This window comes from Spea bombifrons, chromosome 11 (genome assembly GCF_027358695.1).
Source record: "Spea bombifrons isolate aSpeBom1 chromosome 11, aSpeBom1.2.pri, whole genome shotgun sequence".
Classification (NCBI taxonomy): domain Eukaryota; kingdom Metazoa; phylum Chordata; class Amphibia; order Anura; family Pelobatidae; genus Spea; species Spea bombifrons.
The window spans coordinates 33185907-33198225 of NC_071097.1; the positions used below are offsets into that span (position 1 = coordinate 33185907).

The 12319-nt window shown below is 40.1% G+C and overlaps 3 protein-coding genes across 3 annotated transcripts; 1 reads left to right on the forward strand and 2 right to left on the reverse strand.

The window, feature by feature from the left end:
* Positions 1–1975: 1975 nt before the first annotated feature.
* LOC128468301 (olfactory receptor-like protein OLF1) lies at positions 1976–4125 on the reverse strand. The gene is made up of 2 exons (XM_053449989.1): positions 4116–4125; positions 1976–2931 (listed from the first exon to the last, which is right to left on the reverse strand). Exons 1-2 carry the CDS (start codon positions 4123–4125, stop codon positions 1976–1978), a joined length of 966 nt encoding a protein of 321 aa, XP_053305964.1.
* A 1125-nt stretch (positions 4126–5250) lies between these two features.
* On the forward strand, positions 5251–7688 carry LOC128468302 (C-type lectin domain family 5 member A-like). The gene is made up of 5 exons (XM_053449991.1): positions 5251–5344; positions 5956–6069; positions 6239–6387; positions 6845–6954; positions 7553–7688. The coding sequence occupies exons 1-5, from the start codon at positions 5251–5253 to the stop codon at positions 7686–7688; spliced, it is 603 nt and encodes a 200-aa protein (XP_053305966.1).
* Positions 7689–9919: 2231 nt separating this feature from the next.
* On the reverse strand, positions 9920–11518 carry LOC128468424 (basic salivary proline-rich protein 4-like). The gene is made up of 4 exons (XM_053450148.1): positions 11362–11518; positions 10808–11220; positions 10241–10446; positions 9920–10056 (listed from the first exon to the last, which is right to left on the reverse strand). Coding segments are annotated over exons 1-4 (684 nt in total). The 5' UTR covers positions 11426–11518; the 3' UTR covers positions 9920–10055.
* Positions 11519–12319: the final 801 nt, after the last annotated feature.

Consider the following 12319-nt stretch of genomic DNA (forward strand, 5'->3'; position numbering starts at 1 on the left):
CTTCGTCTACTATTCTCCCCGGTCCCTTCCCCATCTAACTTACCTTATCTTCACAGCATCGCGGGAGTTGACTGAAGTGGAAATCCGCAGGTTCGTCGTCAGGGGTTACAGGGCAGTGTGAGTGAGCCTATTGGTCACCTGCAGGGTCTTCCTCTGGCATCAACCAATTGGTTGATGCCAGAGGAAGACTCTGCAGGTGACCAATAGGGCTCACTCGCACGGCCTTTTTAACTCCTGATTTCCGCTCCCGTTAACCCCTGCGATGCTGCGTTGGATAACGGGAGCAGAAATCTGTAGGGTAAAGGGCTGTGCAAGCGACCAATAGGCTCACTCGCACGGCCCCTTACCACTAGTTGCTAGGCAGAAAAAAAAAATAAAGTAACCTGGGACCCTGCTGCAACAGTTAAAAGTCCGTGCCAGCGACCAACAAAGTCGCCGGTACGGACATTTAACTTATCATAAATAACTTACTATAACTACGGACACAATGCTGCCCTCTGTTGGTTTTACATTAAGTAGCATATGCTTGAAATCCAAAGTTATTATGCTACTCAGTGTAAAACCAACAGAGGGCAGCATTCTGTCTGAAGATATATTAGCCACATGCGGCAGTGTGTTCATTTTCATCTATTAATTATTTAAATAAAATATATCCATGATCCGCTGGTCTCCCCGCTGCAACAGTTAAATGTCCCCACTCGCGGACATTAATTCTGTCGAACTTGCAAACTCTTTTTTTCTATTTATTTGGGGGGTTTTTTTGTATTAAACCATTACACGAAAGGATCATGGGAATATATTTTATTTGAATAAATGCAAATGAACACACTGCCACATATGGCTAAAATATGTTCGGACAGAATGCTGCCCTCTGTTGGTTTTACATTAAGTAGCCTTGTTCCATATGCTTGAAATCCAGTTATTTATTATGCTACTTAATGTAAAACCAACAGAGGGCAGCATTCTGTCCGAAAACATTTGGCTAATATATCTTCGGACAGAATTCTGCCCTCTGTTGGTTTTACATTGAGTAGCATAATATTCTGCCCGAGAATATTTTAGCTACATATATGGTAGTGAGCTCATTGGTCCCCAGCAGGAGGCCCCCTGCTGGCGACCAATAGAGTTGCTGATACGCACATTTAAACTACTGGCGCCAGAGCTGCTTTCGGTACGCGTTAACCCCGTATTAACCCCTTAAACGGAAAAAAACGAAGAAAAAACGAATATTCGCCCGAAGAGAAGACAGGAACGGGCGAATATTCGCGGAATACGAAGATTTTTTTTTTGACGAAGACGAGCACGAAGACGAACACGAAGAGCCCCCTGGTGCCCAAGTCTACTCCTAACCGGTCTCTCCTCACTCATCTCTAACCGGTCTCGCCTCACTCATCTCTAACCGGTCTCTCCTCACTCATCTCTAAATACACTCCTAAACGGTCTCCCCGCTCATCCAATGATCTCCTTCTATCCTCTCCTCTCCTCTGATTTCTTGCTCACATGTTTTTCAAGGGCTGCCTTCTCCTGTCCTTCAAAAATCCCTCAAGACCCACTTCTTTAAGGACACTTACAACATTGTATATTAAAGCCCCCCATTCCTTTAGCTCTCCTTCCCTAGTCCCTCTCCTGCAATACTTACACTAATGTCGCTGCTCCATCCCTAACAATGACACTTTTACCTTTTACCCTAACACCCTCTAGATTGTAAGCTCTTTTTAGCAGGGCTTCCTCACCTGTTGTTTCTGTAAGTCAAATCGTTATCATATGTCCTGTCTACCCACTGTACAGCGCTACAGAATTTGATGGTGTTATATAAAACAATAAATAATAATAACAATGTTTGCTGAGCCTCAGGGTTCAAACTGAGGAGAAACCAGATGGAGGATAAAAAACTTCATTTTTAGTCTCATGGAAAATATTAATGTTCAAACATCAAATCACATTCACAATTTATTTGGAGGTATGTGGCGCCATTTTATTGCCTAAAAGACCTTGCTTGCAAGGTCCTCCAAAGAGCCTCCTTTAGATCTTTACTTCTTAAACTATATATAATAGGATTAAGCAAGGGGATGACCATTACGTATATAAGAGTGATCATTTTGTTATCTTCCAGGGAAAACATAGAGGTTGGTCGCATGTACATGCTCAGTGTGGTTCCGTAAAATATTATCACGACAGTCAGGTGTGAGGAGCAAGTGGAAAAGGCCTTCAGTCTTCCTTTTAAAGACTGAATTTTTAAGATAGTGTTCACAATAAAAACATAAGATGTCAAGGTCAACAGAAAAGGACCAAAGCCCAAAAATATCCCTTCTACGTATGTGATGGTTTCTATAAGTTCAGTCTCAGAACACGAAAGCTTCCAAAGAGCTGTTAGATCGCAGAAGAAGTGATTAATCTGGTTGGATCCACAATAACAAGCGACAAGCGCGAACCACGCATGTGGAGCCGTATCTAGGAAGCCGACCAACCACGAGGATACGACCAGGAGGACACAAATCCGGCGATTCATGGAAAGTAGGTAGTGCAAAGGGTCGCAGACAGCAACGTAACGGTCATAAGCCATGGCCGATAAAAGAAGAAACTCCGTACTCGTGAAAGACAAAAAGCCATACATTTGGGCGACGCAAGCTTGGAGAGATACAATTCTGTTGTTGGTTAAGAAAGAGTATGTGGTCCATGGCATAGTGACGGAGCTGAAGCAGAGGTCAACAAAGGAGAGATTAGAGAGGAAAAAGAACATTGGCTTCTGAAGGTGAGGGTCAGAACATCCAAGAGTGATTATAAACAGGTTTACCACGATGACCTGTACATAGGCAGCTGAGAACACAACCGAGAGAAGCACCTGATATCCATAATCATGATGGAAGCCCACTATATACATAAATGTGGCACAATTATTGCTTCCATTGTGCAAGTCTAGATTCTGTTTGCCTGTTAAAAAAAATAAAGACAAAACATATTTTAATTCAGCTATGAATGAGATACTTTTGTATGCGAATGTTTGCAAAACTGTCTGACTCCTCGTTCCGTAATAAAGTGCAACAGGCGATGAGTAAACTTTCGGTAAAACAGGAAGAAAATGTATTTGCGGAGAGAACGTGCCGGTTACATAGCAGTCATATGCAAGCTCTGAAGATAAACATTTTCTCGAAACCTTTTATATCTTTTTCTTAAAAAAGGTCAAGCATCTTGGGGCTAGTTTCAAGAATATTGGGGCGGTTGCATACACTACAAACATGAAGTTTAACCCTATATCTCCTACATGAATAAAGTTACACTTGTTACATTATTTAAAAAATGGCATTCCAAATATCAACAAAATGGTATAATTTCACAGCTTCCTAAGTAGTTTATAATTATGGAGAATGGAGACATAAAAGTCCCAATTAAGACGCTCCCATATTCCGCCCCAAAAACGGATCATGCCAATGTGCAATGTGTGAAAGCGTTGGAAGGGTGTTTGAATAGCCGTTCACATGCTAAACTATCAAACGATTGAACAATCAGCACACACCTTTATTCACTGGCAGCCAGTTTAGTTTATATTCAGTAAATAGCAATTGATCCATTAATAATAATATAAAAATAATAATAATATAATATATATATATATATATATATATGTGTATATATATATATATATATATATATATATATAAAATTAGAAACAATTCAATGGGAATAAAGTTACACTTTGTCTAAAAATTACAGCTCTCAACAAAATGGTATCATCTCACAGCTCACCAAGTAGTTATGGAGAAAGGAGACATAAAATTCACAATTAATATATATATACTTTACATTAAATTTATTTATAAAGCTCCGGCCGATTCCGCAGCGCTGTTACATTCATTAGAACAATTTATAAACACATACAAAAACAAACTTATATATATATATATATATATATATATATATATACTAGAATGTATGCAAAATATATAACCAAAAATTTGTGTATATATATATATATATATATATATATACTAGAATGTATGCAGAATATATAACCAAAAATTTGTAAGTAAATATTCTGTAGTGTTCCTACAATTAACACAATTATTTGATTCAATAAACGTACGGATGAAGTTTCATTACACAAAGAGTCACGTTACCTTCGTACATTTCAGTCTGGCAGCTGAAGCGAGCTCTCCGTACGAAAGCACATTTTATAAAACCAAGTTCAGGCGGCGTTTGTCAAGAACTTTATATTAATGTCTCCTGGGGTAAAGTCGAACTTTTTCTTGGCATGCAGACATACGCCATAATAACTAAGTATCAACTAAGTACAAAACATTCAATACATTGTAATACCTCTTAACTTTTAAAAATGATAATAAAGACAAATTTCAGTGGAACTTCTCCTGCAAGCAGGGCCGGCCTTAGGGGTGTGCGACCTGTGCGACCGCACAGGGCGCCATGGTAGCAGGGGCGCCTGCCCGAGACTTAACTTGAAACATTGTTTTTTTTTTTTTTTTTTAAACTTTATTTAACATCATTCATGTTTAATAAAGTTTAAAAAAAAAAAAAAAAAACCCTGATGCTTTAATCCCGGGCAGGGGCGCCGAGCGGTTGCTCGTGAAGTTCTCAGCAGCCGCTCGGCGCCCCTTACTCTCCGTGACTCAATTGCGGTGCCGGCACCGCAGCAGAGCGTGAAGACGGATGCCTCCCGCTCTCACCCCAGGACTCCGGCAACAAGGTAAGTGGGGGGTAGTTTGAAGGGGCAGAGTGGGGGGTTAGTTTGAAGGGGCAGAGGGGGGGGGTTAGTTTGAAGGGGCAGAGGCCAGGGGTAGTTTGAGGGGGGTAGTTTGAAGGGGCAGGGGGGGTAGTGAGGGGGGGCACCAGAGGAGTAGTCCGCACAGGGCGCCACAACGCCTAAGGCCAGCTCTGCCTGCAAGAATCTTATTGATCTCATTATACGTTGTATAGCAACAACCGATGGCTTCTAGCAGGAAGGTTTATAACATATTGTAATGTTCAAGCAGACTCACCGAAGGTATTACACATTTATCTGCCTTTATACGTTCATAAGAGTATTCGTCACTTTTATGAAATGCCTGGCTTCTGTGTTGAAACACAAACCTTGACGCTTAGATTCCAACGCTTTCGAAACAGGAACCAGATTGGTCAATCACATGGATCATACAGTTATAACATACAAGATTTTTTAATTTATTTCAGAATGTGATATCTGAACGCCGAAGAACCGAAGCTCATTCCCACAAAACATCATTGTTTTTGTTTGTGACGATGACCGAGGAAATCACCTACGCTGACCTAAGGTTTCATCATGAAACAGGGCACACGTTAAACACATTAAAACCAGAGAACAAGGACTCCGAAGGTAAGGAGACGCCGCCAAGGCATATCTGTGTCTGTGGAAGAGTAGACATCTTTGAGGCCTACAAGTTGAGGAGCTCCTGTGTTTTTTTACTAGTACAAATTAATTAATTCATTTTATACATATTTTTTTCTGGGCAGAATTGATTTTTTTTAAGTATCTGATCTAGCCCATCTAAAAGAACTAAAAGAGGTAATAAAATGTGCAAAAGATGTTATCTTCTGGGCAGTTGTTCCTTAAAAACATTTTTTTTTTGCCCAATTTCATGAAATTAATATTTTTTTTCTTTTACGGTATTTTACAGGTAGAAAGTATTCTTAAAACTTGGTTTTATTTTCTGAATCTGATGCCTGGTATTTTTAATAATATTTTTATTATAGTTTCTACTGACCATCAAGTGGAGAGACCATTATGCCAGCGAGTTCTCACCATCATACTAGGTGTTATGGGCTTTGTCTTCTTGGGGGGCCTAGTTGCTATGTCTGTTTTACGTAAGTAGTGCAAATTATCGCCGGTGGCATTAAAAAAAATTACTATAGGACTTCAGACTGGATGGGAAGGGATCTATTTCTTGTTTTTATGATTTGTTTTTACTGTTTGTGCTTTTTATTCAGTCATTCAGGTCTATCAGGAACAAGAAGACACCCTGGCTAAAAATGAAAACTTGACAAATGCCTTAAAGAACATCAAAAATAGCCTTTGTTTAACAAGCAAAGATTCACAAAATGGTAACTTTTCTCTTTATCCATAATCGAATTTTTTACATTATTTTATTCGGTACACGTGATTTTTTTTTAATTTAATCCTAGCTTTAAAGCTCTCCATCCTTTATGTATATTGTATGATTCTATAGTGTATTTGGTTTATATCGAATTGTTTCCATGTGTTTCCTTTTAGCGTCCTGCATGCTCTGCCCGGTAAACTGGCTTTATATAAATGGAACCTGCTATTATCTCTCAGATGAGGAATTATCATGGGGACCGTCAAGACGATTTTGTGCGCATCGCAATTCGACGCTATTGGTGATAAACCGCAAGGAAGAGATGGTACAGTGAAAAATATATCTTATAATGGAAATCTGTCATTGGAACCAAGAGGCGCTTTCAATACAATTAAGGCTTAGATAGAATGTTTTATTTATTTATTTATTTATTAAGCGCCTTCATATTCCGCAGCGCTGTACAACGGGTAAGTGATGAAGTTTTATTTCACTGAAAGTATGATAGAGAAAGCCTTCCTGCAGGTTAGAGGTTAATACAGCAAGGGGATTTAAAGTTTACAGTAAAAATGCCCAAATCCATGGTATGGTCAGTTGTCAGAGCACACCGATGGAGAGGGCTTTGTGTGAGGAGTGGGGAGCACCCAGGCCATGTGTGAGGAGCATAAAGGGGCAAGGGAACAGACCCCTCGCCAGCCGCTGGACCATGGATGCATATATGAAGAATGCTCCGCTTCGTACGCCATGATATGACTGCGTTACAATGTTTCGTATGTTGTTTTTAGGAAGATCTCTCGAATCTCTTTAAGAAACATTCTCTTGATTATGTTTGGATTGGACTGGAATTTAAAGGTGGAGAGAAATGGACATGGATAGATAATACCGTAGACACTATGTAAGTATAATTTATTTGGATAATTCTTCCCCTTTGCTGCTAATCAATCAGGTGTTATAATGTGGGTTATATTATAAGTCTTTTTTTGTATAATTTAATGGCGAGAGTTTTACCGGAATATTGCTCCTAAATGTTGCTCTAAAATAGTTTGTAAGTTAGAAACTATGTTAATTCCACGTAAATCAAATATATATATACATTTTGCTGGTTTTCAATATCTCAGATTTAATTACATACATACATAATTACATTTGTGAATATTTCGCTTGTGTTTTTTTTTGTCTTGTTCTATGAGGTTGCTTTCAGTAAAAGCCGTTCCTGTTTAATATTATTCTTTTTCAATCTGTTGTTCTTCTTGCATTTCCCTTCCCTGCCTCTAGAGGCACTGTGACGTCACTGCAGGTGTATAGGAGTTTTCACTTTTAATAGTCTTTTAATAGGAGGTTCCTTTAAATTAACCGACCTTTACGTTGCTTTAGTCTTCTTTAAGAATGTTAGAATGTGCTCTACTTATTTTACTTTCTAATAAACTGTGTTTGGGGTTATGATGGGGGTTTATTTAGTTTTCATTATCTTTCATTTTTCTCTGTATTTCTAGCTTTAATTTACGTGAAAGCAGAACGTCCAAGTGCGCTCAACTATACAGACTGAATACTCCTTATCCGGAAAACTGCGATCAACAATTTTTATTCATCTGTGAAAAGAAAGCTTTGGATATGTTAATGTTTATCTAGGTATTATGATATTCATAATTTGCATGGGGCTGGTAGACTCTTGAATTCCTCTGTAATTTCATAGGGTAATATAGACCTGCCGCCCAAATCTCTTTAAACAGCAAGCTCCTTTTGTATCCTAACACTGGGGCGCAGTCATGCTTTAATAGAAAAGGGTCTTCCCCAAACTGTTCCCACAATTTAACCATAACATCGTCCAAAATGTCTTGGTATGCTGAAGCATTAATAAGGGGCCCAAAACCTAATTTCAATAATTAATAGGTGTGTCCCAATACTTTTGTCCATGTAGTGGTGCACAAAGCAAGCTCCATAAAGACATGGTTGGATGAGTTTGGGGTGGAAGAACTTGACCGGCCGCGCAGAGCCCTGACCTCAACCCCGTCCAACACCTTTGGGATGAACCGGAACGGAGATTGCGAGGTGGGCGTCTCGTCCAACACCAACGCCTCAAAAACGCTCTACTGGATGAATGGAGAAAAATTCCCACATTAATCCTCCACAATTCTTCCCAGAAGAGTGGAAGCCGTTATAGCTGCAAAGGGGGGACCAATTTCATACTAATGTCTGTGTATTTAGACTATGATGTCATCAAAGTCCCTGTTGGTGTAATGGTCAGGTGTCCCAATACTTTTGTCCATATAGTGTATATATGCTATGTGTAGTAATGTAAGCCTTTTTTAAGCTATATGTGTTTTTTAATGTATTTGGTTTCGCATTGTACGTAGTACTAGCTCACATTCACAAATCTCAATATTTTGACATTTCCTTACTTACAAAACTTGGCAAAATAACAAAAACGCCACCAACGTATGTAGTAAGTAGATTGCAATCGTGTATCTCAAGGCGCTTCCTCTTTATTATGGAAACAGTATTTTAGATCTCTGTAAATGTTTTTACCAGGATCAGATTTTTGAGGATAAATGCTCAAAATCCTAATTTTAATTACGGTAAATGTCCATAAAAATAATCTGGAATACCTTTTTTTTTCTTGATTCAATAAAGTATAATGCAAATCTCCCCTGGTTTGCACAACTCCTGCCCGTATAAGGTGTCATTTATATTTTTTTAAGTATATTTGTCTAACCATCTACTGTACAAATTACACGAGCGCTGGTATTTTGCTTAAACACACTGAACCACGGTAAAGCGACGGCTGATTTGCGAGCGAAATCTCCAACGTCTATATTTGCATGCTTCAGCATAAACACGGGTTTCCAGGAATATTCAGTCCTGACCCTGGGGCATTTAGCCACAATATTAACCCTTCAGCTACCAATGCATCGCTCAGTCCTAAGGCAACAAAATAGTCCTGTCGGGAAGCATATCAGCAGTTAGCCCTTCACTGTAGGGCGAGGAGATGATCTTTCAAGGCTAGATTGCTTGCAAAGGAGCAGAATCAATGGGACTGCACTACACCTTAACACACTAAGACTCCCAAGCAAAAAGCCTTCTCTGGACACCATTAACCCCTTAAGGACAATGGGCGGTCCCTAAACCCATTAAAAACAATGCATTTTGAGCCTGTACTTGTACGGGCTTTGTCATTAAGGGGTTAATGAGGGTCCTGCGTGGACGCAGTACTTCCACGGCTGCCTAAGCAATAAATGGCCATATAGTGTGACGGAATCCCCAATACTTATGCCTTAATTAGGTGTTTCTTGAATGGCAGCCGCCAACTTCTTTGAGCTTTGTTTTGTGTGCTTATTGGTCATTATTATTCTAGTAGCGCACAGGGAATCTGAATTTGTACGCCATTTATGCTTTTTAAGTTGTGCGTTCCCCATGTTTTTATTTTTTGTGCTGTAGGTTCATGTGCCCATTAAAAAAGAATAGGTTATCTCAGCTCGGTAAAAAGATAATTGGACCATTTCAACTGTCCAGTCCTGTCGGGAAGCATATCGGCAGTTAGCCCTTCTCTGTAGGATGAGAAGATGACACAAAGATTTGCAACTGGGTTGATGTTCCTGGAGGGATCAGCCAGATATCAAATGATTTAGGTAAACTACATTACGTATATTTATATAGCGCCAGCAGATTCTGTAGCGCCGTATATCAAACTGGTTCCATTCATCCCACACCCTGTCAGCCTCCTTTAACCTAACTCGAGCCCACCATATAGATTCTCAATAGACACCCCTGGTTAAAGGAGGAATCCCATCATGAAAGCTCCATTGCCTACCATATCATCCGGTGTGTGTTTAATATAATGTCATAAAAATGAAAGACAGCAATTTTTTTTCTTTCATCACTTTATTTTGTATTTGATTTTATGTTTGTATTTTGTACTTGACACTATAACTTCACCAACCAAGGAGTGGTTACGGGAATTCCAAAAATCAGTATGGCTTCTTGTCTACTGATCTTCTCTCTAAAAAGTAAAGGAACATCAGGATTAATTTCTGTAACAGTCATAAGTGTAGCATTAGTACAAGCAAAATATATTGTGCTTATATATATATATATATATGTTAATATTAACAGTAAACCCATATAGGGATGGTAGGTAAGCAAAAGCCGGTAGAAAATATTTGGAGAAAAAACTCCAGACATACCATTTTCTTGGCTTTCCTTGAGGTGGACTACGAGAGACACCAGGTTGCCTTCCTCTGGGTGGAATGTCTTCTGGTTTCGGTGGTCTGCTTCCATTGTCTTTTAGAGGCTTTCCAGAATTGTTCGGTAAACCAGTGGGCGATACTCGACCACCATTATCGGAAGGAATTCCTCTAGAAAACCGTTTAGGCTTCTCCCCTCGGTTGCCCTAAATAAGTATGATAGACGTGACTCAGTGCTTGTCTTGATTCAGGATCCATATGCCTATCCCGTGCATGTTTAAATCCCCTCACTCTATTAACCTCTACCACCTCTGCTGGGAGGCTGTTCCACTTATCTACCGACCTCTCAGTAAAATGTCCTTACATTACATCTAAAAATGAATTTAACTCAATAAAAAGATGTCTTAAGAAAGTACATCTGACTTTATAACACAGTTTATAAAGATTACTAATAGCTATACCCACAGCAGTTTTATATTTAAGATTATGGCATAAAATTATATTAAACTTCATATTAATAGATCTGAAAATGCAGAATTAACACATATTGGCTATTATTATACTCACGGCAACGAAATTGCTCTGAAAGTTTGGTCTGGCGGTTCCTTCGGGTTTTTCTCTGAGTGGTGGTGGGTTACTTTGCCCTTGTTTAAGGGGTGGGGGGTTGCTTGATTTAGGGGGCACGGGACCAAAGACTGCCCTAATGGGCCTACGGGGAGGGAGTTGTCCCTTCTTATTGTTGTTAAAACTACCTTCCTTAGGTGGCTTAGAATCATTTATATGGTGCTCATCACGTTCGTGAGATGAATTCTTAAATGGAGGTAGTCCTGAGATATTGAGTGGAGATGGGGACATTTCCGAGATGTTAAGTGGAGATGGGGGCACCTCGGAGATATTAAATGGGGGTCGGCTAGGGAGAGAATTTGGAAGGGCACCGGGTGGTGGCCGATTCTCATGGCCTTTACCAGGACCACGTTGTCCTATGAACAAACAGGGGAAAAAAAGAAGTTGGGTGCAAACAAAATTAAACAATATTAATAAAAAAAGAAATTTGATTTTTTTTTTAAAAAGTAATTTTTTACCGTAGGTGATCCCCCTGGCTTTGTAAACCAGGAACTTACCAGGTCGGTTTTCTAAATGCGCGAAGCCCTGGACCACCAGAGCAAGAAAAATAAGATACTTCATGTCCTTTGAATCTTTTTTTCCCCCCCAAGGTGTCCTTTCAATCGCTGGTCTGGTCTGTGCTAGGATGAAGCCGTCTTGATTTAAATCCCTTTAAAGAGACACTCCTCCCGTGACAGAACGTCTTACGATTTACCGGAGCAGGTGAGGAGGGTGGAAAGGTGAGAATGACAGAGCGAAAAGTGAGGGCAGGGCCACGTGAGTCTCTGTGTGGTTTTGTTAAAGAAACTGGATACACAGGATACAATCCATCAATACGTCTAAAGAGCAGGCAGATGATCAGCTCTGGGTAACAGATAAAGGGCTTTCTCTGGCTACGCTTTTCTGATCCAGACTGACTGACCAGGTCCACGTTACACATGGCAGACTCAGCTGGGCCAGGCTCTGGAATAACGAGACAACACTCACTCACTGGTCCAGGCAGCGAGTGCCACCCTTGGCTCAGGCACTCTTCTATCCGGGCTCCTTCTTGCCCTAGGAGGACAAGGGAACTCCCTTATGTGCAGAATGTGGAGCAGTTGCTAGAAGTTTATAACATATACTCTATATACATTTTTCAAGGGTGTGTGTAATTATATTGAATGAATTTCGTGAACTTTACAACCACGTGAGATTCCATCATCAAAAGATGAACTAGACCAGAAATAATGTGCTTGGGAGCCTCGTTCGCCGGCTATGCGTTTTAAATGCCGTGTGTACACTGCAGATAACTGAAAGATATTCAGTGTAATCATTGTAGCTACCATAAATAACTAAACCAGTTCCAAGACGTGTCTCCGATTCACCCTGTCTCCGGTTCATGGCCCAAAATCACGCCCCACTCTCTCCCAGTGCCCATTTTCCCCTTCCAGCCCACCGTCGTCCACCAACGTAAGTGGGACCACCAGCTGATGTTGG